Source organism: Mobula hypostoma, chromosome 2 (assembly GCF_963921235.1).
Source record: "Mobula hypostoma chromosome 2, sMobHyp1.1, whole genome shotgun sequence".
In the NCBI taxonomy this organism is placed as follows: domain Eukaryota; kingdom Metazoa; phylum Chordata; class Chondrichthyes; order Myliobatiformes; family Myliobatidae; genus Mobula; species Mobula hypostoma.
The window spans coordinates 116,074,139-116,099,544 of record NC_086098.1 but is presented as its reverse complement, the minus strand read 5'-3'; the positions used below and the strand labels follow the sequence as shown (position 1 = coordinate 116,099,544).

The 25,406-nt window shown below is 52.8% G+C and overlaps 1 protein-coding gene across 1 annotated transcript in view; it reads left to right on the top strand.

Annotated features, from left to right (window-relative positions):
• The window catches only part of LOC134357419 (dynein axonemal heavy chain 6-like), a 495,424-nt gene that overhangs the window by 438,499 nt on the left and 31,519 nt on the right, over positions 1-25,406 (top strand). Inside the window, exons 74-77 of the mRNA XM_063068992.1 lie at positions 1,286-1,496; positions 2,341-2,443; positions 14,197-14,424; positions 24,643-24,840. Coding sequence (XP_062925062.1) covers positions 1,286-1,496; positions 2,341-2,443; positions 14,197-14,424; positions 24,643-24,840 — 740 coding nt within the window. The remainder of the gene's footprint in view (positions 1-1,285; positions 1,497-2,340; positions 2,444-14,196; positions 14,425-24,642; positions 24,841-25,406) is intronic.

Below are 25,406 nucleotides of genomic sequence, written 5' to 3'. Positions count from 1 at the left end.
ACTAGAGTGATGAGGCTTTTGAAGTTGGTGGGTATCTCCTGGGTGGACAGCTCTCCTTTCAAGTACCAAGAGACTATGATGGTAATGGGCCAGCAGCACCTCTGCAAGGGTACTCAATTCCACAGTATAGAGTGTGAGCCTTAACACAGGCAAAGTAGATCCACTGCCTCCCTTCCACTTCCTAGATGGTCAAAAACCCAGTGCAGCTCAGTGGTAAAACCCTTATAGTTTTTGCAAATAGGAGTTTTATTATCCCATTTAGTGGTTGCCCAGGTCAGAGCTCACCCATTCAAGAGAGAGATGAGGAAAGCAATCTTGGCTGAGTCCATAGAATACAGAGATGGCTGTGGCTCAAAATCTAAGATGCACTGGGACAGAAAGTTGCAGCATCAGGTTGGGGATGTGTCAAAGCATTCAGGCACCGGAACCGGAACTCCGAAGGAAGAGGTTGACTGGCACAGGCACGGGGTTGCTGTAACAAGACAGAGAGTTGGAAGGGAATGGCAAGCAGATGGTCAGTAGTTTTCTGCTGCTTTGTCAGCAGATGACTTCCTTTAGGTGAGGATACTCTGCTGGGTCAATCGAAGGTTCACTCATCCTGTCAGGAAATGTAGAGGAGGCTTGACTCAAAAGCAGAGCAGTGGAGATAATTTAGGGGTGAACGATACCTTAAAACAACAATCCATGAGGAGCCAAAAACAAGAGAGAACATGAATTAAACAGGACAGGCAACAAGGTCAACTTTAGGTAGGGAGAGTGAAAGCTAGGAGCAGCTGGTTGAGGCTGCCTGGTTCAATGAGTGAAGAAGGACTGTGGATGAGAAGTGGGGTTAAGTAGGCTGCGGGCAGAACATTTGGAACAAGTGGCAGATAACTCCTATTCGCTGGGAGGAGTCTAGGAGGTACCTCCTGACGCCTTCAGTCCTGGCCTCAGTGGTGTCATGGCCCTCAGAGCCGTCCCCACAACAACATTGTGCTCCTCCATCACTGCCCATCTCCTTTAATTTAGAGGAGATAGAAAATTAGTCCTGGGCACAGGAGCAGTGAGGGACTGGGCTGGTCAAGTCCCACCACTGTCCCTGGTGTGGTGGGGACAAAGACCATCTGCCTCAGGGAGAGGAGCCTGTCTTCAAGGGACAGAAAGCTGAAGTGACAAGGAGCAGGGAGGTGGAATCATATGAGTCAGATTGGTTGCTTTTAGGATTGTGTAGCTGGCACAATATAAAATGATTGTTTTATTTACCTGTACCTTTGGACTAACACAAAACTATGCTTTGTCACTACAGGCACTGACCCCATTGCCCAGGTACTAAGGTTTGCCAAGGAGTTCAGAGGCAGCACAGCCCACCTGGACACAGTGTCACTGGGCCAGGGGCAGGGGCTAGTTGCCGAAGAGCTGATCCACAAGGTTCAGGTCGTAAAGGGGCACTGGGTCTTCCTACAGAACTGTCACCTGGCCGCCTCCTTCATGCCAACACTGCAGGCCATTGTAGAATCGTGAGTTGGTCTCTGAGTAGTTAACTGGGTCTCTATATGTGTAAATAATCCCTCTCTGTGTCTACAACCCTGAGATGTGTTCAACATGCCCTCTGGTGCAGACCCCCACTCCAGAGCAGAACCCCCCCCCCCCATATATGTGTCCTTCAGCACAGGAATTTGTGCATCCCCGAAACATTTACCACCTCACCAGCTCAGCCTACTGTGTACCCAGCCTGAGAGGAAACCCATCAGCTGATTGAGGATTGTACACTGTGTGAAGCAGTTGTGGTGTGTGCTCTGATTTGAGAGTGTACTAGTACATCACACAAGTGGACACTGATATATATACTTTCGTACATTGGTACACCGAACACACAAACATACTGGGGATCAGAAATAGGCCACTCGGGCCCTCAGTCTGCCCCAATGTGTAATAAGATCACAACTGATGAAACTGAAACTGCTTTCTCTTTTGTTAACTTACTGTGCTTTTCCAACATCTCTCATTTTATCCCTGCTTTCACCAATCTGGGGGAGTGTACTGATTTGGGTTTACACACTTACATGTGTACCTTGGGGGAGTGCTCTAATTCAGACACAGCCTGAATCTGATCTGTTCTGTTCTGTTCTGTTTGATCTTGATGAGTCTCAAAGGCACTGAACTGGTTTTAGGGTTGGGCTGTATTCCCATGCCCTACCCCACCCCCTTCCTCACTCTGACTACTAGCTTCTTGCTCGTCTCCTGCATCTCCATCAGTCCACCTCTTTCCATTCTCCCATCTTCCTTCCCCTTATCCCACCTCCTCTCCCCAATATTCACACTGAATTATTAAGTTTGGCTTTTTTTTGTTGACTTTGTTAGGTTCAAGCAACCAGGTGTAAATCTGGATCCTGACTTCAGGCTCTTCCTGAGTTCCAAATCGGACCAGACATTTCCCATCTCCATTCTCCAGGATGCGATGAAGGTGAAGGCTACAGACTGTTATACATACCATAAGATGGGCTCTTCAAAAACTTCCTCATTGTCTATCTGCATTGCACTTTCTCTGTAACTGTAGCAGTTTATTCTGCACTCTGTCATTGTTTTTCCTTGCACCACCTCGATGCACTGTTGTAATGAAATGATCTGTATAAATATGATGCAAAGCAAAGTTTTTCACTGTACCTGAACCAAACTACTACATACACTCTTCACACCTTACCCTCTGATAGTTCCACAGAACCTAACCCTACCTCATATGGGGCCTTATTAAAGGCCATCTGAAAATCCGTAAACTTCATTCTCTGATTCTCCTTCATCTATTCTCGTGAAGGATCAGTAGGCTAGTAAAACATAATTCCTATATCAGAAATTCACATTGTCCAGTCTTCACATTGCAGCTGTATAAACCTTTAGTCAGACTGCACTATGCAGCCCTATTATAGGAAGGATGTGAAGGCAGTGAAGAAGGTGCAGAGGGGGTTTGAAAGGTACATTTAATGTCAGGGAAATGTATACAATATACATCCTGAAATGCTTTTTCTTCACAACCATCCAAAAAAACAGAGGAATACCCCCAAAGAATGAACAACAGTTAAATGTTAGAACCCCAAGGTCCTCCCCAGCTCCCCTTCTTCCCACGCGTAAGCGGCAGCAAGCTACAATCCCCCCACCGGCAAAAAAATGCTGCCTGGATTAGAAGGTATGAACTATAAGGAGAACTTGGAGAAACTTGTGTTTTCTCTGGAGCGAAGATGACGAAGATGAGATCTAATAAAGGTTTTCAAAATTATGAGAGGCATAGATAGGGTAGACATTCAGAATCTTTTCCCCTGGCTAGAAATGTCATACATCAAAGAACATACTTTTAAGGTGAGAGGAGGAGGATTTTTACGCAGAGTTGTAGGTGTTAGGAATGGGTTAGCAAGGGTAGTAGTGGAAGCAACTGTTTGGTGGCGTTTAAGGCTTTAAGATTGAGACATGAATATGAAGGGATTGGAGAGAAATGAATGATACACTGGAGGAGGTCATTTAGTATAAATTGGCATCACAATCAGCACAGCCTTGTGGGCTAAATGACCTTGTCCATTACTACACTTATGTACATTCTAGTCATTTCAATGTGTCCTGTTAACTCTTCGTTTTTAATGGCATGTTCACTAGTTGGGCCGACTGGTCTGTATTTCCCTGTTTGCTCTCTCCCGGCCCCGGCCCCTCACCTGCCCCTAGGCCAGTCTCACCTAGCCCATCACCTGCCTGAAGCCAGTCTCACCCGGCCCCTCACGTGCCCCTAGACCAGGCTTACCCGGCCCCTCACCTGCCCTAGACCAGTCTCACCCGGCCCCTCACCTGCCTGAGGCCGGTCTCACCCGGCCCCTCACCTGCCTGAGGCCGGTCTCACCCGGCCCCTCACCTGCCCCAGGCCACTCTCACCCGGCCCCTCACCTGTCTGAGGCTGGTCTCACCCGGCCCCTCACCTGCCCCAGGCCGGTCTCACCCGGCCCCTCACCTGCCCTAGACCAGTCTCACCCAGCCTCTCACCTGCGCCAGGCCGGTCTCACCCGGCCCCTCACCTGCCCCAGGCCGGTCTCACCCGGCACCTCACCTGCCCCAGGCCGATCTCACCCGGCCCCTCACCTGCCCTAGACCAGTCTCACCCAGCCCCTCACCTACCCCAGGCCCGTCTCACCCGGCCCCTCACCTGCCCCAGGCCCGTCTCACCCGGCCCCTCACCTGCCCCAGGCCGGTCTCACCCGGCCCCTCACCTGCCCCAGGCCGGTCTCGCCCCGGCCCCTCACCTGCCCCAGGCCTGTCTCACCTGGCCCCTCACCTGCCTGAGGCCAGACTCACCTGGCCCCTCACCTGCCTGAGGCCAGACTCACCCGGCCCCTCACCTGCCCCAGGCCGGTCTCACCTGCCCCTCACTTGCCTGAGGCCAGACTCACCCGGCCCCTCACCAGCCCCTAGACCAGTCTCACCCGGCCCCTCACCTGCCCTAGACCAGTCTCACCCAGCCCCTCACCTGCCTGAGGCCAGTCTCACCCGGCCCCTCACCTGCCCCTAGACCAGTCTCACCCGGCCCCTCACTTGCCTGAGGCCAGTCTCACCCGGCCACTCACCTGCCCCTAGACCAGTCTCACCCGGCCCCTCACCTGCCCTAGACCAGTCTCACCCGGCCCCTCACCTGCCTGAGGCCGGTCTCACCCGGCCCCTCACCTGCCCCAGGCCACTCTCACCCGGCCCCTCACCTGTCTGAGGCTGGTCTCACCCGGCCCCTCACCTGCCCCAGGCCGGTGTCACCCGGCCCCTCACCTGCCCTAGACCAGTCTCACCCAGCCCCTCACCTGCCCCAGGCCAGTCTCACCCGGCCCCTCACCTGCCCCAGGCCGGTCTCACCCGGCCCCTCACCTGCCCTAGGCCAGTCTCACCTGGCCCCTCACTTGCCTGAGGCCAGTCTCACCCGGCCCCTCACCTGCCCCTAGACCAGTCTCACCCGGCCCCTCACCTGCCCTAGACCAGTCTCACACAGCCCCTCACCTGCCTGAGGCCAGTCTCACCCGGCCCCTCACCTGCCCCTAGACCAGTCTCACCCGGCCCCTCACCTGCCCTAGACCAGTCTCACCCGGCCCCTCACCTGCCTGAGGCTGGTCTCACCCAGCCCCTCACCTGCCCTAGACCAGTCTCACCCAGCCCCTCACCTGCCCCAGGCCGGTCTCACCCGGCCCCTCACCTGCCCCAGGCCGGTCTCACCCGGCTCCTCACCTGCCCCAGGCCGGTCTCACCCGGCCCCTCACCTGCCTGAGGCCGGTCTCACCCGGCACCTCACCTGCCCCAGGCCGGTCTCACCCAGCCCCTCACCTGCCCCAGGCCCGTCTGACCCGGCCCCTCACCTGCCCCTGGCCGGTCTCACCCGGCCCCTCACCTGCCCCAGGCCGGTCTCACCCGGCCCCTCACCTGCCCCAGGCCTGTCTCACCTGGCCCCTCACCTGCCCCTAGACCAGTCTCACCTGGCCCCTCACCTGCCTGATGCCAGACTCACCCGGCCCCTCACCTGCCCCAGGCCAGTCTCACCCGGCCCCTCACCTGCCCCATGCCCGTCTCACCCGGCCCCTCACCTGCCCCAGGCCTGTCTCACCCGGCCCCTCACCTGCCCCAGGCCCGTCTCACCCGGCCCCTCACCTGCCCCAGGCCGGTCTCACCCGGCCCCTCACCTGCCCCAGGCCGGTCTCACCCGGCCCCTCACCTGCCCCAGGCCGGTCTCACCCGGCCCCTCACCTGCCCCAGGCCTGTCTCACCTGGCCCCTCACCTGCCCCTAGACCAGTCTCACCTGGCCCCTCACCTGCCTGAGGCCAGACTCACCCGGCCCCTCACCTGCCCCAGGCCAGTCTCACCCGGCCCCTCACCTGCCCCATGCCCGTCTCACCCGGCCCCTCACCTGCCCCAGGCCTGTCTCACCCGGCCCCTCACCTGCCCCAGGCCCGTCTCACCCGGCCCCTCACCTGCCCCAGGCCGGTCTCACCCGGCCCCTCTCCTGCCCCAGGCCCGTCTCACCTGGCCCCTCACCTGCCCCAGGCCAGTCTCACCCGGCCCCTCACCTGCCCCAGGCCGGTCTCACCCGACCCCTCACCTGCCCCAGGCCCGGGCCGGTCTCACCCGGCCCCTCACCTGCCCCAGGCCGGTCTCACCCGGCCCCTCACCTGCCCCAGGCCGGTCTCACCCGGCCCCTCACCTGCCCCAGGCCTGTCTCACCTGGCCCCTCACCTGCCCCTAGACCAGTCTCACCTGGCCCCTCACCTGCCTGAGGCCAGACTCACCCGGCCCCTCACCTGCCCCAGGCCAGTCTCACCCGGCCCCTCACCTGCCCCATGCCCGTCTCACCCGGCCCCTCACCTGCCCCAGGCCCGTCTCACCCGGCCCCTCACCTGCCCCAGGCCGGTCTCACCCGGCCCTTCACCTGCCCCAGGCCCGTCTCACCCGGCCCCTCACCTGCCCCAGGCCCGTCTCACCCGGCCCTTCACCTGCTCCAGGCCAGTCTCACCCGGCCCCTCACCTGCCCCAGGCCCGTCTCACCCGGCCCCTCACCTTCCCCAGGCCCATCTCACCTGCCCCAGGCCGGTCTCACCCGGCCCCTCACCTGCCCCTAGACCAGTCTCACCCGGCCCCTCACCTGCCCCAGGCCCGTCTCACCCGGCCCCTCACCTGCCCCAGGCCGGTCTCACCCGGCACCTCACCTGCCCCAGGCCGGTCTCACCCGGCCCCTCACCTGCCCCAGGCCGGTCTCACCCGGCCCCTCACCTGCCCCAGGCCTGTCTCACCTGGCCCCTCACCTGCCCCTAGACCAGTCTCACCTGGCCCCTCACCTGCCCCGAGGCCAGACTCACCCGGCCCCTCACCTGCCCCAGGCCCGTCTCACCCGGCCCCTCACCTGCCCCAGGCCCGTCTCACCCGGCCCCTCACCTGCCCCAGGCCCGTCTCACCCGGCCCCTCACCTGCCCCAGGCCCGTCTCACCCGGCCCCTCACCTGCCCCAGGCCAGTCTCACCCGGCCCCTCACCTGCCCCAGGCCCGTCTCACCCAGCCCCTCACCTGCCCGAGGCCCGACTCACCCGGCCCCTCACCTGCCCCAGGCCAGTCTCACCCGGCCCCTCACCTGCCTCAGGCCCGTCTCACCCGGCCCCTCACCTGCCCCAGGCCCGTCTCACCCGGCCCCTCACCTGCCCCAGGCCCGTCTCACCCGGCCCCTCACCTGCCTGAGGCCAGACTCACCCGGCCCCTCACCTGCCCCAGGCCCGTCTCTCCTGGCCCCCTCACCTGCCCCAGGCCGGTCTCACCCGGCCCCTCACCTGCCCCAGGCTGGTCTCACCCGGCCCCTCACCTGCCCCAGCCCAGTCTCACCCGGCCCCTCACCTGCCCCAGGCCCGTCTCACCCGGCCCCTCACCTGCCCCAGGCCCGTCTCACCCGGCCCCTCACCTGCCCCAGGCCCGTCTCACCCGGCCCCTCACCTGCCCCAGGCCGGTCTCACCCGGCCCCTCACCTGCCCCAGGCCGGTCTCACCCGGCCCCTCACCTGACCCAGGCCTGTCTCACCTGGCCCCTCACCTGCCCCTAGACCAGTCTCACCTGGCCCCTCACCTGCCTGAGGCCAGACTCACCCGGCCCCTCACCTGCCCCAGCCCGTCTCACCCGGCCCCTCACCTGCCCCAGGCCCGTCTCACCCGGCCCCTCACCTGCCCCAGGCCGGTCTCACCCGGCCCCTCACCTGCCCCAGGCCGGTCTCACCCGGCCCCTCACCTGCCCCAGGCCCGTCTCACCCGGCCCCTCACCTGCCCCAGGCCAGTCTCACCCGGCCCCTCACCTGCCCCAGGCCCGTCTCACCCGGCCACTCACCTGCCTGAGGCCAGACTCACCCGGCCCCTCACCTGCCCCAGGCCAGTCTCACCCGGCCCCTCACCTGCCCCAGGCCCGTCTCACCCGGCCCCTCACCTGCCCCAGGCCCGTCTCACCCGGCCCCTCACTTGCCCCAGGCCGGTCTCACCCAGCCCCTCACCTGCCCCAGGCCGTTCTCACCCGGCCCCTCACCTGCCCCAGGCCGGTCTCACCCGGCCCCTCACCTGCCCCAGGCCGCTCACCTGCCCCAGGCCGGTCTCACCCGGCCCCTCACCTGCCCCAGGCCGGTCTCACCCGGCCCCTCACCTGCTCCAGGCCGGTCTCACCCGGCCCCTCACCTGCCCCAGGCCCGTCTCACCCGGCCCCTCACTTGCCCCAGGCCGGTCTCACCCAGCCCCTCACCTGCCCCAGGCCGTTCTCACCCGGCCCCTCACCTGCCCCAGGCCGGTCTCACCCGGCCCCTCACCTGCCCCAGGCCGATCTCACCCGGCCCCTCACCTGCCCCTAGACCAGTCTCACCCGGCCCCTCACCTGCCCCAGGCCCGTCTCACCCGGCCCCTCACCTGCCCCAGGCCGGTCTCACCCGGCACCTCACCTGCCCCAGGCCGGTCTCACCCGGCCCCTCACCTGCCCCAGGCCGGTCTCACCCGGCCCCTCACCTGCCCCAGGCCTGTCTCACCTGGCCCCTCACCTGCCCCTAGACCAGTCTCACCTGGCCCCTCACCTGCCCCGAGGCCAGACTCACCCGGCCCCTCACCTGCCCCAGGCCCGTCTCACCCGGCCCCTCACCTGCCCCAGGCCCGTCTCACCCGGCCCCTCACCTGCCCCAGGCCCGTCTCACCCGGCCCCTCACCTGCCCCAGGCCCGTCTCACCCGGCCCCTCACCTGCCCCAGGCCAGTCTCACCCGGCCCCTCACCTGCCCCAGGCCCGTCTCACCCAGCCCCTCACCTGCCCGAGGCCCGACTCACCCGGCCCCTCACCTGCCCCAGGCCCGTCTCACCCGGCCCCTCACCTGCCCCAGGCCCGTCTCACCCGGCCCCTCACCTGCCCCAGGCCCGTCTCACCCGGCCCCTCACCTGCCCCAGGCCCGTCTCACCCGGCCCCTCACCTGCCTGAGGCCAGACTCACCCGGCCCCTCACCTGCCCCAGGCCCGTCTCTCCTGGCCCCCTCACCTGCCCCAGGCCGGTCTCACCCGGCCCCTCACCTGCCCCAGGCCGGTCTCACCCGGCCCCTCACCTGCCCCAGGCCGGTCTCACCCGGCCCCTCACCTGCCCCAGCCCAGTCTCACCCGGCCCCTCACCTGCCCCAGGCCCGTCTCACCCGGCCCCTCACCTGCCCCAGGCCCGTCTCACCCGGCCCCTCACCTGCCCCAGGCCCGTCTCACCCGGCCCCTCACCTGCCCCAGGCCGGTCTCACCCGGCCCCTCACCTGCCCCAGGCCGGTCTCACCCGGCCCCTCACCTGACCCAGGCCTGTCTCACCTGGCCCCTCACCTGCCCCTAGACCAGTCTCACCTGGCCCCTCACCTGCCTGAGGCCAGACTCACCCGGCCCCTCACCTGCCCCAGCCCGTCTCACCCGGCCCCTCACCTGCCCCAGGCCCGTCTCACCCGGCCCCTCACCTGCCCCAGGCCGGTCTCACCCGGCCCCTCACCTGCCCCAGGCCGGTCTCACCCGGCCCCTCACCTGCCCCAGGCCCGTCTCACCCGGCCCCTCACCTGCCCCAGGCCAGTCTCACCCGGCCCCTCACCTGCCCCAGGCCCGTCTCACCCGGCCACTCACCTGCCTGAGGCCAGACTCACCCGGCCCCTCACCTGCCCCAGGCCAGTCTCACCCGGCCCCTCACCTGCCCCAGGCCCGTCTCACCCGGCCCCTCACCTGCCCCAGGCCCGTCTCACCCGGCCCCTCACTTGCCCCAGGCCGGTCTCACCCAGCCCCTCACCTGCCCCAGGCCGTTCTCACCCGGCCCCTCACCTGCCCCAGGCCGGTCTCACCCGGCCCCTCACCTGCCCCAGGCCGCTCACCTGCCCCAGGCCGCTCACCTGCCCCAGGCCGGTCTCACCCGGCCCCTCACCTGCCCCAGGCCGGTCTCACCCGGCCCCTCACCTGCCCCAGGCCGGTCTCACCCGGCCCCTCACCTGCCCCAGGCCCGTCTCACCCGGCCCCTCACTTGCCCCAGGCCGGTCTCACCCAGCCCCTCACCTGCCCCAGGCCGTTCTCACCCGGCCCCTCACCTGCCCCAGGCCGGTCTCACCCGGCCCCTCACCTGCCCCAGGCCGATCTCACCCGGCCCCTCACCTGCCCCAGGTCGGTCTCACCCAGTCCCTCACCTGCCCCAGGCCGGTCTCACCCGGCCCCTCACCTGCCCCAGGCCGGTCTCACCCGGCCCCTCACCTGCTCCAGGCCGGTCTCACCCGGCCCCTCACCTGCCCCAGGCCGGTCTCACCCGGCCCCTCACCTGCCCCAGGCCGGTCTCACCCAGCCCCTCACCTGCCCCAGGCCTGTCTCACCTGGCCCCTCACCTGCCCCTAGACCAGTCTAACCTGGCCCCTCACCTGCCTGAGGCCCGACTCACCCGGCCCCTCACCTGCCCCAGCCCCGTCTCACCCGGCCCCTCACCTGCCCCAGGCCCGTCTCACCCGGCCCCTCACCTGCCCCAGGCGCGTCTCACCCGGCCCCTCACCTGCCCCTGGCCGGTCTCACCGGGCCCCTCACCTGCCCCAGGCCCATCTCACTCAACTCCAGCTTTCTCTTCCTCATTTGATAAATTGGTGAACAGTTTATTATTGTCACATATACCAAGGTACAGTTAAAATTTTGTTTTGCATGCTATTCATACAGATTGTTTTAAAACATAGATTCACATAGCAACCTGCATGTGATCATGATCTTCGGCATATGACACTGCCAGATGTATATACTGACAATCTCACAGCAATTGCAGCTGCCTCTTTCAACCACTCCACTAATGTGGCAATAACTTCATGAATGACAGTTGTACACATTATCCCAACTTAGTTCCAGTGGATGAGGGCGTTCAATGGGGAAGTTCAGACAAAAACTTGCTGTGCATCCAGTACTGTTCCTGCCTGGGGTGTGTTTCATTGGACAGTGTAGAGGGAGCTGTATTCTGTATCCAACCCGTAGTGTTACTGCCCTCAGACGGTCTCATGGGTCAGTGTTGAGGCAGCTTTTCTCTATAAATAACCAGCTTGAAAATGTTAAATGAGGCACTTTTGAGGAGATCATGGAATCATAGAAATGTGCAGCATAAAGATGAGCAGCCCATCCATGTCAACTGTAATGCCTATCTATGTTAATCTGTTTACGCACATTAAGCCCATATCCCTCAATGCCTTTCCAATCTGAGGACATATCTAAACGTTTTTCAGCGTAATTGTATCCGCCTCCATTATCTCCTCTTGCAGCTAGTTCGGACATTCACCACACTTTGTGTGGAAAAACTTATTCCTCAGATCTCTTTTAAATTCCTCTCCTCTCACCTTAACCCTAGGCCCTCTGTTCTAGAGTCCTCTGTCAGGAGAGAAAGTTTCTAACTATCTACCCTATCTACATCAGTCATAATTTTATAAACCTCTATTAGGTCATCCCTCAGCCTCCTACATACCAGTGAGAATAAACCCAGCCTACCCAATCTCTTCTTATAATAACAGCCCTCCATTCCAAGCAACATTATGGTGAATCTCTTCTGGCACTTTTTCTTTTGCTACCACATCCTTCCAGAAAAGATCTGATTCTTCACTGAATCAAAACTGGGTAAACAGCAAAATGAAAGTGCTTTTCCCATTTGTACTACCTTGTTCTACTTGTATAGAATGTGAGGAGCAGTACGGAGAGCTGGGTGAGATGAAGCTTGAAGGAAAAGAGGGTGGGGGAAGCCAGAAACTAAGGAGAGCAGGATGAAGAATGGAGATACAATGGTTGTAAGTGGAGGGCTATGGAGAATGACACCAAAAGAGGTGGGTGACTGAAGAATGGGGAAGGAAGACAGGGATAGTACACATGACTCCTTAGAAGGCAAGGGCTTGGCCATAATTACCTGGGTGTCAAAGGTCCTACTGATGTTCATATCTAGAGTTAGCCAGCAGCAATGAGACTGGTGCAGGGTAGACAACAACCGAAGTTGTTATCTTCCTAGAGATGCTGCCTGGCCTGCTGCATTCACCAGCAACTTTGATGCGTGTTGCTTGTCATTAAGCATGGTGTTTTGTTCTCTCAAACGTTTTTATCTTTTGCCCAGTGGAAGGGATAGGATAATTGATTGTTCTGGCTGTTTTTCAGAGTCAATGGAGAGGAGTGTGGTTTCCGTGATAGACTGGGCTGTGTCCCCAACTCTGTGCAAACCATTATGGATTTAAACAAAGCAGTTGCCACACCAAACTGTGCTGCATCTAAGCTGTGACACTAGCAGTATGGTGGAAGCTCCAGGAGTCTGGGTTCATGAAGTGTGTGAAGTTACCATTACTAGAGAGAAGGTCTTGGGAAACTGAAAGGTCTGAAGGTAGATACATCACCTGGACCAGATGGTGTACACCCCAGAGTTCTGAAAGGGATGGCTGAAGAGATTGTGGAGGCATTAGTAATGTTCTTACAGTAATCACTAGATTCTGGAATGGTTCTGGAAGACTGGAAAATTGCAGATGTTACTCCACTCTTCAAGAAGGGAGAGAGGCAGAAGAAAGGAAACTATAGGCCAGTTAGTCTGACCTCTGTGGCTGAAAAGGTGTTGGAGTTGATTATTAAAGATGAGATCTTGGTACTCAGAGGCACAGGATAAGATAGGCCGTAGTCGGCATGGTTTCCTCAAGGGAAAGTCTTGCCTGACAAATCTTGGAACTCTGAAAAAACAGAAGAGCAGAATAGACAAAGGAGAATCGGTTGATGTTGTGTACTTGAATTTTCAGAAGGCCTTTGACAAGGTGCCACATGTGAGACTGTTTAACAAGCTCTGTGCCCATTGCGTTACAGGAAAGTATTAAACAGTGGTTGATTGGTAGGAGGCAAATAGTAGAAATAAAAGGAGCCATTTCTGGTTGGCCGCCAGTGACTAGCGGTGCTCCACAGAGGTTGGCGTTGGGATAGATTCTTTTTACGCTATATGCCAATGATTTGGATGATGGAATTGATGGCTTTGTTGCAAAATTTGCAGACGATATGAAGATAGGTGGAGGAGCAAGTGGTTTTGAAGAAGTAGAGAGGCTACAGAAGGACTTAAACAGATTAGTGGAATGGGTAAAGAAATGGCAGATGGAATACAGTGTCAGGAAGTGTATGGTCATGCACTTTGGCAGAAGAAAAGAAAAGGTTGACTATTTTCTAAGTGGAGAGAAAATACAAAAATCTGAGGAGCAAGGAGACTTGTGGTCCTCGTGCAGGATTCCCTAAAGGTCAGTGTGCAGGTTGAGTCTGTGGTGAGGAAGGCAAATGTGATGTTAGCATTTATTTCAAGAGGACTAGAGTATAAAAGCAAGGATGTAATTTTGAAATTTTATAAAGCACTGGTGAGGCCTCATTTGGAGTATTTTGAGCAGTTTTGGGCCCCTTTGAAAGGAGGTGCTGAAACTGGAGAGGGTTCAAAGGAGGTTCACGAAAATGATTGCAGGATTTAATGGTTTGTCATATGAAGAGTGTTTGATGGCTCTGGGCCTTTATTCACTAGAATTCAGAAGAATGAGGATGACCTCATTGAAACGTATCAAATGGTGAAAGGCCTTGACAAAGTGGATGTGGAGAGGATGTTTCCTTTGGTGGGAAAGACTAAGAGTAGAGAACACAACTACAGAATAGAGGGGTGTCCTTTTAGAATAGAGTTGAGGAGGAATTTCTTTAGCCAGAGAGTGGTGAATCTGTGGAATTTGTTGCCACTGGGGGCTGAGGAGGCCAAGTCTTTATGTATACTTAAGGCAGAGATTGATAGATTCTTGATTGGTCAGGGCATGAAGGGATATAGGGAGAAGGCTGGAGATTGGGGCTGAGAGGAAAATTGGATCAGCCATGATGAAATGATGGAACAGACTCAATGGGCCAAATGGCTTAATTCTGTTCCTATATCTTATGGCCTTATATATCTTAGATAGGTGGGAGGCATTGGCGACATGCTGAACTTCCTTCATCTTCTACGGAAGTAGAGGTATGGGTAAGCTTTCTTAGCCAGAGCATCCACGTGACTGGACCAGCTCAAGTTGTTAGTGATATTTACATCAAGGAACTTGAAGCTCTCAGCATCTCCACCTTGGCATAACTGATATAGACAGGTCCATGCACTCTGTCCCACTTCCTGAAGTCAATGACCAGCCTTTTTTTTGTTTTTGGTCTCATGTTTTGTCAAAGGTCACGGTGGAGCCACCAAAAGGCCTCAAAAACAAACTGCTGACAGCCTATGGAAGCAGCGGCTTGAGGGAGGTCGCAGAGCGGATCTACAGGAGGGCGAATTCAAAGCTGGGCTGGAGAAGACTGCTCTTTAGCCTCTGCCTCTTCAATGCCGTGATTCAGGAGAGGAACAAATATGGTGCACTGGGCTGGAACCTCCCGTATGAATTCTCCTCTACTGACTTGGAGGTAGGTTTGAAGGTTAATGGATGGTCTCCAAGAAGGATCAGGTTCTCAGCTGATGATATTCATCCACTAATACCTGGCATTCTGCCCAGGTGTCCGTTAAAACACTTGGCAGTGCTTTCCAACTGTCACTTCACATTTTCACAAGTTCTCTGCCTTATGAGTAAAAATATCATTTACTGAAACTTTACTCTGAATGTGGACTGGACACCCTTCTTTCTTGATCTTTCGAGGATATGGACATACTGACTGCAGATACAATAGCAACACTGGGTCTTTTATTCAGAGACATGAACAGGCAAGTGAGATTAGTTTAGTTCTGCATCATGGTCAGCCCAGACCCGGTGGGCTGAAGGCCCTTTTCCTGTGTTATACTGTTTGATGTTCTACATTCTACATCAGTCAGGGGACAGCTGGAATCTGTTATTAAATTGGAGAATTGATTTATTATTGGTATATTAATGACGGTACAATGAAAAATTTAGTTTTGCATACCATGCATACAGATCATTTCATTATGACAATACATTCAGGGAGTACAAAGGAAACAAACAGAATGCAGAATAATGAATTAGAGTTAAGGCCATTATAGAAACATAGAAACATAGAAAATAGGTGCAGGAGTAGGCCATTCGGCCCTTCGAGCCTGCACCGCCATTTATTATGATCATGGCTGATCATCCAACTCAGAACCCCGCCCCAGCCTTCCCTCCATACCCCCTGACCCCTGTAGCCACAAGGGCCATATCTAACTCCCTCTTAAACATAGCCAATGAACTGGCCTCAACAGTTTCCTGTGGCAGAGAATTCCACAGATTCACCACTCTCTGTGTGAAGAAGTTTTTCCTAATCTCGGTCCTAAAAGGCTTCCCCTCTATCCTCAAACTGTGACCCCTCGTTCTGGACTTCCCCAACATCGGGAACAATCTTCCTGCATCTAGCGTGTCCAACCCCTTTAGGATCTTATACGTTTCAATCAGATCCCCCCTCAATCTTCTAAATTCCAACGAGTACAAGCCCAGTTCATCCAGTCTTTCTTCATATGAAAGTCCTGCCATCCCAGGAATCAATCTGGTGAACCTTCTTTGTACTCCCTCTATGGCAAGCTTGTCTTTCCTCAGATTAGGGGACCAAAACTGCACACAATACTCCAGGTGTGGTCTCACCAAGGCCTTGTACAACTGCAGTAGTACCTCCCTGCTCCTGTACTCGAATCCTCTCGCTATAAATGCCAGCATACCATTCGCCTTTTTCACCGCCTGCTGTACCTGCATGCCCACTTTCAATGACTGGTGTATAATGACACCCAGGTCTCGTTGCACCTCCCCTTTTCCTAATCGGCCACCATTCAGATAATAATCTGTTTTCCTATTTTTGCCACCAAAGTGGATAACTTCACATTTATCCACATTAAATTGCATCTGCCATGAGTTTGCCCACTCACCCAACCTATCCAAGTCACCCTGCATCCTCTTAGCATCCTCCTCACTGCTAACACTGCCACCCAGCTTCGTGTCATCCGCAAACTTGGAGATGCTGCATTTAATTCCCTCATCCAAGTCATTAATATATATTGTAAACAACTGGGGTCCCAGCACTGAGCCTTGCGGTACCCCACTAGTCACCGCCTGCCATTCTGAAAAGGTCCCGTTTATTCCCACTCTTTGCTTCCTGTCTGCTAACCAATTCTCTATCCACATCAATACCTTACCCCCAATACCGTGTGCTTTAAGTTTGCACACTAATCTCCTGTGTGGGACCTTGTCAAAAGCCTTTTGAAAATCCAAATATACCACATCCACTGGTTCTCCCCTATCCACTCTACTAGTTACATCCTCAAAAACTTCTATGAGATTCGTCAGACATGATTTTCCTTTCACAAATCCATGCTGACCATCCATTATGAGGTAGATTGTGAGATCAAGACTGCATATTATCAGACTAGGGAACCATTTAACAGTATGATAACAATGGTACAGAAGCTGTCCTTCTGGTGGTACCTGCTTTTGAATCTTTGTTTGATGAGGGTGGAGAGGAGAGAGAATGCCAGGGTGAATGGGGTCTTTGATTATGTTGGCTGCTTTCGCCAAGGCAATGAGAAGTGTAGACAGGGTCCAATGAAGGGAAGGCTGAATTCCGGAATGTGCTTAGCTGTACCATAAATTTCTTTAGTTTCTGGCCGTATCAGGAAGAGCAGATGACAAACCAAGCCATGATGCATCTTGATAGGATGCTTTCTATAGTGCATTGATAAAAATCAGTGAGTGTGAAAGGGAACATGCCAAATTTCTTTAGTCTCCTGAGGAACTAGAGACACTGGTGAGCTTGGCCAAAGTGTATGTAGTTAGACCAGCACAGGCTATTGGAAATAATCTGAATCAGGTTTATTATCACTATCTCATATGACATTTTTTTTTGTTTTGTGGCAATACACTGCAATGATATAAAGTTACTATAAATTGCAAAATAAAAAATAGTGCAATATAAAATGAATTATACAGAAGCATTCATGGACAGTTCAGAAATCTGATAGTGGAGTAGAAGCTGTTTCTGAATGCTTCAATGTGTCTTCAGGCTACTGTAACTCCTACGTAATGGTAGTAATATGAAGAGGGCTTGTATCAAATTTTGAGATTCTTTAGTGATTGGTGCAGCCGTCTTAAGGCACTGCCTCTTAAAGGTGTCCTTGATGGCGGACAGAGTTTTGCCCATGATGGAACTGGCTTGGGCTACATCTCTCTGCAGCCTCTTATGATTCTGTGCATTGAAGCTTCCGTGCCAGAAAGTGATGCAACCAGTCAGAATGTTCCCCACTGTAGTGCTCTTCGGGCATTTGAAAAATAATAAGATTAGGCATAGATTTTAAAACAGAAATTGTGTTTATAAACATAGGACATAGAAATTTACAGCACATTACAGGCCCTTCGGCCCACAATGTTGTGCCAACCATGTAACCTACTCTAGAAACTGCCCAGAATTTCCTTAATGCATAGCCCTCTATTTTTCTAAGCTCCATGTACCTATCTAAGAGACTCTTAAAAGACCCTATTGTATTCACTTCCTCCACCGCCGCCAGCAGTGCATTCCACGCACCCACCACTCTGTGTGAAAAACTTACCCCTGACATCCCCTCAGTACCTACTTCCAAGCAACTTAAAGCTATGTCCCCTCATGTTAGCCATTTCAGCCCTGGGAAAAACACAATCGATGCCCCTCATTATCTTATACACCTCTATCAGGTCACCGCTCATCCTCTGTCACTCCAAGGAGAAAAGGCCACACTCAACCTATTCTCATAAGGTATGGCCTCCAATCCAGGCAACGTCCTTGTAAATCTCCCCTGTACTCTCTCTATAGTATCCACATCCTTCCTGTAGTGAGGTGAATTTTGGAATGTTTTGAGTTCATGAAGTGAGAAGTGAATGAGGAATCAAATGGGTACAGAATGAGGAATGGAAAGGGAGGGAGAGAGCACAAGTGTAAGCGAGGAGAGATTGTGTTGCCTAATGTATTTTGGTGACTCTATATAAAATTACTGCATGGTGCTTATCATTAGCACAGGCTGCAATCCAACAGTACTTACAGCTACTACTGTTCTAACCTAACACTTCCCAGCCTGTTTCCTTCCATGCATGTGAGAGATTGCACATACCAAAATTAAACCTTTACGTTGCCAGAGATGAATCTTCTGATCTTGTGAAATTCTGCCTCAGGACTGCCAGTACTTGTTGGTCCTTGCAGTTCCTAGGGACAAAATACCTTTGTACTTCAGCTGTTAACTGCAGAAGGGAAAAGGTACAGGAACCTCAGACTCACACCACAAGTTTCAGTAACATTTATTACCCCTCCACCATCAGGCTCTTGAACTGACTGGATAACTTCACTCTACCCATCACTGAACTGTTCCCACAGCTTGTAACCTCACTGTCAAGGACTCTTTACCTCAGGTTCTTGATACTTATTGCCTAGTTTTTTTCTTTTCTAATTGTATTTGCACAGTTTGTAGTCTTTTGCACTTTGGTTCTTTGTCCATTCTGTTGGTTGGTTCTTTTATTGATTTTATTGTGTTTCTTGTATTTACTGTGAATACCCACAGGAAAATGAATATCAGGGTTGTATATGGTGAACTCAGACTCACTAATGAAGATGGTATAAGTAAGACACATGAATAGAAATGCTTCAAGGGTTACAAAGTGGGAAGGCAATATTAAATCATCCAGAAATGGCAGATTTGCCCCATAAAGAGAAATCAAATAGACTTAGACTCTAAATTATGTGCAATTCTGGTCACCCAACTGAAGGAAGGATGTTATTAAACTGGAAAAGGTGCAGAAAAGGTTCACAAAGATGTTATCATGTCTCAAGGACTTGGGTTGTAGGGAGAGGCTAGCTAAGATTGGACTGTGTACCCCTGAAGTGAAGGAGGCTGAGGGGTGACCTTATAAAATCATGAGGGGCAGAGATAAGATGATTAGTCATAGTCTTTTTTTTTCCCAGGATTGGGGTCTAAGACTAGAGAACATAGGAAAAATTTAAAGGGGACCTGAGGATCAGGTTTTTTACACAGAAGATGGTGGGTGTATGGAATGCGCAACCAGAGGAAGCGATAAAGGCATTTAGCATCATAGGGTCATGGAAAATTACAGCACAGAAACAGGCCCTTCAGCTCATCCTATCCATGCTGAAACATTTAAACTGCGTAATCCCATCGACCTGCACTTGGACCATAGACCTCCATACCCCTCTCATCCAAACTTCTCTTGAAAGTTGAAATTGAAGTTGCATCCATCACTTGTGCTGGCAGTTCGTCCCACACTCTCATCACTCTCTGAGTAAAGAAGTTTTCATTCATGTTCCCCTTAAACATTCATTTCACCTTTCACCCTTAACCCATGATCTCCAGTTATAGTCTCATTCAACCTCAGTGGAAAAAGCCTGCTTGCATTTACCCTATATATATCCCTCATAATTTTGCATACCTCTATCAAATCTCCCCTCAATCTTCTATGTCCTATGCAATAATGTTCTAACCTATTTAATCTTCCCTTATAACTCAGGTCCTCCACTCCCAGCAACATGCTTGTAAATGTTTTCTGTACTCTTTCAATCTTAATTACATCATTCAAAGGAGGAGGCATTTGCTCTTTTGAGACAAATCAGTGTGGACAATTCCCCCAGGGCCTGATAAGGTGTTCCTCAGACCTTGTGAGAGGCAAGAAGGCAGGTCTAACCAGCAGTAAAGAAGGCAAATGGCATTTCATTTTAAAGGAACTGGAATTTTATCCTATTTGTACAGCATGTTGATGAGGCTACACCTGCAATATTGTGCACAGTTTTGGTTCCCTTATTTAAAAAAAGGATAGTAACTTTGGAGGCAGTCCAAATGAGATGAAGCAGGCCAATTCCTGCGATGAGAGGGTTGTCCTGCCAAGAGAAACTAGCCAGTTTGGCTCGGTATTCCTCGAGGTAGGGCAGAATGAGGAGGTGACCTTACTCATACATAAAAGATCCTACGGGGACTCAACAGAAATATTTTTACAAGCGACAGAGTCATGAACACAGCAATGTAACTACAAGATAATGTGGTGTTTGTTTAAAACAGCGGCACGTGGATTTTTTTTTTCTCCCAGAGAGTAGTAAATCCTTAGAATTCACTGCCCTAAGGATTGTAAAACCAGATCATTATAAGTATTTATGGTGGAGACAAATAAATATTTGAAAGATTGAGGAACTGAGGGTTATAAGGAACTAGCACAGAAGAGTTGAGGCCCATGGTCATACTGAATGGAGGGGCAGGACGAAGGGGCCGGGTGGCTTCTCCTATTTCTTGTGTTCTTGTGCTTCTACTGACTGAGGAGTCAATCTCCAGGAATAATGGTCTGGGGTAAGGGATCTGCTGTTTAATGCTAGACTGACAAGGATGTGTGGTTATGACCCAGGTGACAAGAAGTTGATTAACAATTCACTGATGTTTAATAGGAACTATGCAGAAATAAAGGAAAAACAATAAACACTACGCCAACAGGACCATTAACTAGAACTTTCATACTAAAGCCAGCACCAAGACAGTGGCTTGACAGTAGTAGCTCATCACTAAATAAATACTATTCCTTAACATCTTCTTTCCTGGAACCAGTAAGCAGGGAATATTGATATTGCTCTGCTTTTTGGTCAAGTCTCAACAAGACTGGAATGAGAGGAAGGGAGTTAAATACATCCTCGATGAAGCACTAATTGCCTGGAACATACATACTCATAAGCGTGATTGACAAACCCATTCTGCAGCCTGTCTGTGAGGGCGTGCCGACCCCGCAGTGTTTCATTGTTGTGACACGATGCGACTTGCAAGGCACAGCTACTGAGGTGCCAGAGACCTGTGCCTGCTGGAAGTCCCAGATGATAGACTTGTCCAGGATGTCATGGGCCAAGATCCATGAACTTTCCTCAGGGCTATATCCCTCCCAATCCATGAGATACTGGACCCTGCCCTGCACCCAGCGAGATGCCAGGAGGCACCACACAGAAATAGCCATGACCCACCCACCAAGCAGGGGCAGGGGGTTGTGACCGGTGCCAGGAGGGAAGTAGTCACTGGCTTATCTGGGAAACATGGAACACTGTGTGAATACTCATTGATTATGGTAGGTGCAATCTATATGAGACCTTGTTGATATTCTTCTCCATTATGAATGGTCCCATGTAATGTGGGGCCAACTTGCAGCTCTCGACTTTGAAGGGCGGATCCCTAGATGCCAGCCAAACTTTTCCCCCTAGCTTGAGAGGCCTTGCCTGTTAACAGAGCTAATCAGCCTGCTAGGAATGTTGTTCCTAAGTGCGTAGCAGAGAAATCCTGGCTGGTCGTCACATGTGCTTGTAGCATCAAACATAGAACATAGAACATAGAATAGTACAGCACAGTACAGGCCCTTCATCCCACAATGTTGTGCCGACCCTCAAACCCTGCCTCCCATATAACCCCCCACCTTAGATTCCTCCATATACCTGTCTAGTAGTCTCTTAAACTTTACTAGTGTATCTGCCTCCACCACTGACTCAGGCAGTGCATTCCACGCACCAACCACTCTCTGAGTAAAAAACCTTCCTCTAATATCCCGCTTGAACTTCCCACCCCTTACCTTAAAGCCATGACCTCTTGTAATGAGCAGTGGTACCCTGGGGAAGAAGTGCTGGCTATCCACTCTATCTATTCCTCTTATTATCTTGTACACCTCTATCATGTCTCCTCTCATCCTCCTTCTCTCCAAAGAGTAAAGCCCTAGCTCTCTTAATCTCTGAAAAACCAATTATTCAGCAACAGGAACTCCTATATCAATCTCTCGTTCAAGGAACAGTGGTGGCTGGAATCCCTTTTGGCGTTCAAAGGGGCACATGCTAATGGAGGATGACAGGAGGTTTTCGTGGGCAATCTCTTCCCAAGCCAATTGGAGCTCTAAGATGTGGAGTTGGAAGAAACAAGGTTGTATAGTCTTGTTTCCAGCTCCAGATTCACTCTCTGTCTAGCCAATAGATTGGGGGGGTGGAAACCAGATGAGAGGCTGGAAGTGGTTCCCACAAGAGAACAAAAAACCTTCCAAAAACTGGATCCGACACAGTATGCTGAGGGACAGACTGAAACATGAGGATGGCAGTCTCACGAACTGATGGGAGCTTAGGAAGAATAATGATGTCATGGATGTTCTGGGACATAGTTGGCCACCAAAATCATCCCTTGATAAATTCCTGGATGTCCAACCGATGGGCGAGTGACCCCATTCTAACACTCTGTGGTGCACGGTGACAGGGACAAGCAGTTGGTTGCAGCATCCTCCACCTGGGCCTGGAACTGACCGTTGGGCAGCCTTCACCTCTGCCTCTATTCCTCAAATCACCAGAATAGCAATTCATAAACAAGGAAAGATGGGCTCATGATTGCATTGTCCTCAGACATGTTAAACTGCTAGGAGAGAGCATTGGCCTTCATATTCTCACTGCCACTACAGTGAGTGAGGATGAAATTAAACTAGGTGGATGAGAGAGCCCAACAGGCTTGACAGAAGTTGAACGTCTTAGTGTCTCAGATATAGGAGAGATTCTTGTGATCTATCTATACCAAAAGGCAGTGCTGTGCTCCTTCCAGCCAGTATTGCCGTAATTCCAAGGTCTCCTTGACAGCCAAACATTCCTGACATCATAGTAATGTGGGAGAGTATACAGACAAATAGTGATCTAAGGAATGGGTAGCTCAGGGCATTCTTTCTTTGTGCCACTCAGTTGCCCAGTTGTCACCTCAAATGACTAGATTAATCACATCATCCAGGCTGTCCTGCTCGTCACACACTGCAGTCTCATGCCAGACCCCTGTGCTCTGTCCCCACTGGAAGGCGGAGATGATGGATCTCTTGTTCCATCACATCTTCACCGCAAGCATGTGGAACTTTACTACATAGTCCCTCACTGTCCCTCTATGTTAGCGCAGGTCCAGGAGGTGATGGCAGCCTCCTGACCTCGTAATGAAAGATCAAAATTTCTCATGAACTTGACAACTAATTGCCAAAGTGACTAGGTTGTAGGGGAACCTTGTTCCCATAGAGCATTGAACTGGCTGAATAGGGGTTTGTATGAGTGATTTGTGATGTATACTAGTGTCTGTGCATCATCACTGAACCTACTAGACTGGGTTTGGAAAGTCCACTGGTTAATACAATTCCTGCAGCCGTTGGGATCACCTGAGTATCTGCCTGGTAGAGTAATACTCAGTTCTGATCCAGATGCCATTACTGAGTTGGGGCATTAGTGGTCATGGTTCTTGAGCCTGTTGGAGAGGAGGACCTAGGAAGTGCTAGATGTCGGGCTAACATGCTAAAAGGCTGCGGAACTGCAGCCATGAGAGCAGTAATCGCTACCACCTGATTCCACTTGTCTGCAGTAAGTTACCAAACCATCACTGTGAGGGCTAACACCTGTTCTTACCAATGAAACCGAGCTTGCCGCTCAGAAAGTAGCTGTTACGCTGTGTGAGATATGTCAGCCAACACAACTTCTACAGATTTTAGTTTCTCCTCCACAAACTGGTTTGGACTGAGCTTGTTGTTCTGAGTATCTGTTGCACTGCTTGAGTCACTTCACCCAACGTGGCTTCAACTGACTGTAACTTATCTCCTACTGACGTCAAGGTCAATGTCAGCTGTTCCCACTCTGCTGGTTCCATCTTCTTTGCTCAAGACTTGCTTGCAAGGATGTGTGGTTATGGCCCATGTGCTGAGAGAGACACTGAAGCCTATCAATATTTCACTGAGTTTTAATAGTAAAAACAATAAATGCTAGGCCAATAGGGCTGTTAACTAGAACTTTCTAACTAAAGCTAATGCCGATACAGCAACTTGGCAGTAGTAGCTTAATACTAAATAAATACTACTCCTTAACAATGTCAGTCTAATCAGTAGTCTTCTTTCCTGCAACCAGGACAAAGGTAAGCAGGGAGCATTGATATTGCTCCGATTTTGGTCAAGTCTCAACAAGACTGAAATGAAAGGAAGGGAGTTAACTACCACCACAATGAAACACCAATTGGTTGGAACATGTATACTTAAGAACATGATTGCTGAATCCATTTTGCAGCCCACCCATGAGGGCACACAAATCCTGTGGCGGAGTACGTGGTTGTGACTGAGATGAGGAGAGAGCTTGTCATGCAGAGTTGGTGAACCATGGAATTCTGTACCCTAGAGTGCTGTGGAGGCTCAGTCAATTTCATTCAAAAGAGTGATCAACTCTTTTGCAGGCCCACCATATAAAGGCTTTCACACTATGTTATCAGTCCAAGTAGTCTGTCCTCAGTTAGCAGCAGAGGTGGGAAGCAATTAAAAACTGACATATAAATTAACAATGCAGGAAGATCTTTACTCTGGATTACCCCACTACATCCATCCCTCAGGAGTGTGTATGGGATAGTGTAAAGGGAACTTCATCCTGACCCTGTTGTCGAATAGACAATAGAGAGACTGAGTGAATTTATATGATAAACTATTGTAACAAGTGCCATTCTTCAGGCACAGTTTGCTTTAGGGCAGCCCAGAGGACCCAAGGATTGACAGTGATGACAGGTAATATTTCAGTGATGGCCTGGAGTCATGGCTGTGAGTTGGAGGGTATATGAGAGGCTTGAGATGGTTTGTGTCTGTCCAGTCCCTCACTGTTTCTCTCCCCTGTCTGTGCTGCCAGGTAGCCATCCTGAATCTTGAGATACTCCTGCAGGATGAAACGGAGATCCCGTGGGAAGCCCTACGTTACCTGACCGGGGAGGTGGTGTATGGAGGTCGTGTCACTGACCACTGGGACCGGCGGTGCCTCAACAGCATGCTGAGCAGATTCTACAGCCCAGAGATCCTGCAGCAAGGCTTCAGCTTCTCCACTGATGGGGTGAGCTCACCCTCCCCAACAAACTCCTGACCCGCCTACCTCATTCACTTGCATACACATCCCTACCCATGGGGCTAGGAGATTGGCTATCACCCTCCAATCAGGGCAGGGTACACCACAGTGAAGCCCCTTCAGGGCAGGAGATATATCAGTTACCCCTATCAGGGGCAGGTCAGTTATCACCAACCCCCAGTGATTTCACAGACCTCAATTACCCCTCTCAGGGGCAGAATTTACTCACTATCAGCAGCTGGGAACATCCCAGTAATCCATGTCAGGGGGAGGTCAGATATTATAAACCCCTCTCCCCAGGGACAGGGAACACCTCAGTTACCCTCATCAGATGCAGGTCAGCATTGTCACATCATCTGGCTTCATTGTCATCCCCTCACTGTCAGAAAACTGGCCGACTGATGAGGTTCTGTTTGTGGCCTTCAGAGCACGAGCCAGGTTTATCTAGCTGGGACAAGCTGGAGTGACTGCCTCAGCTCTGGCCACAGGATGGACAATTGCTCTGGGTGGACATCCAGTAGTTACCCATGTAGTTACATTGTGATGAAGTATTC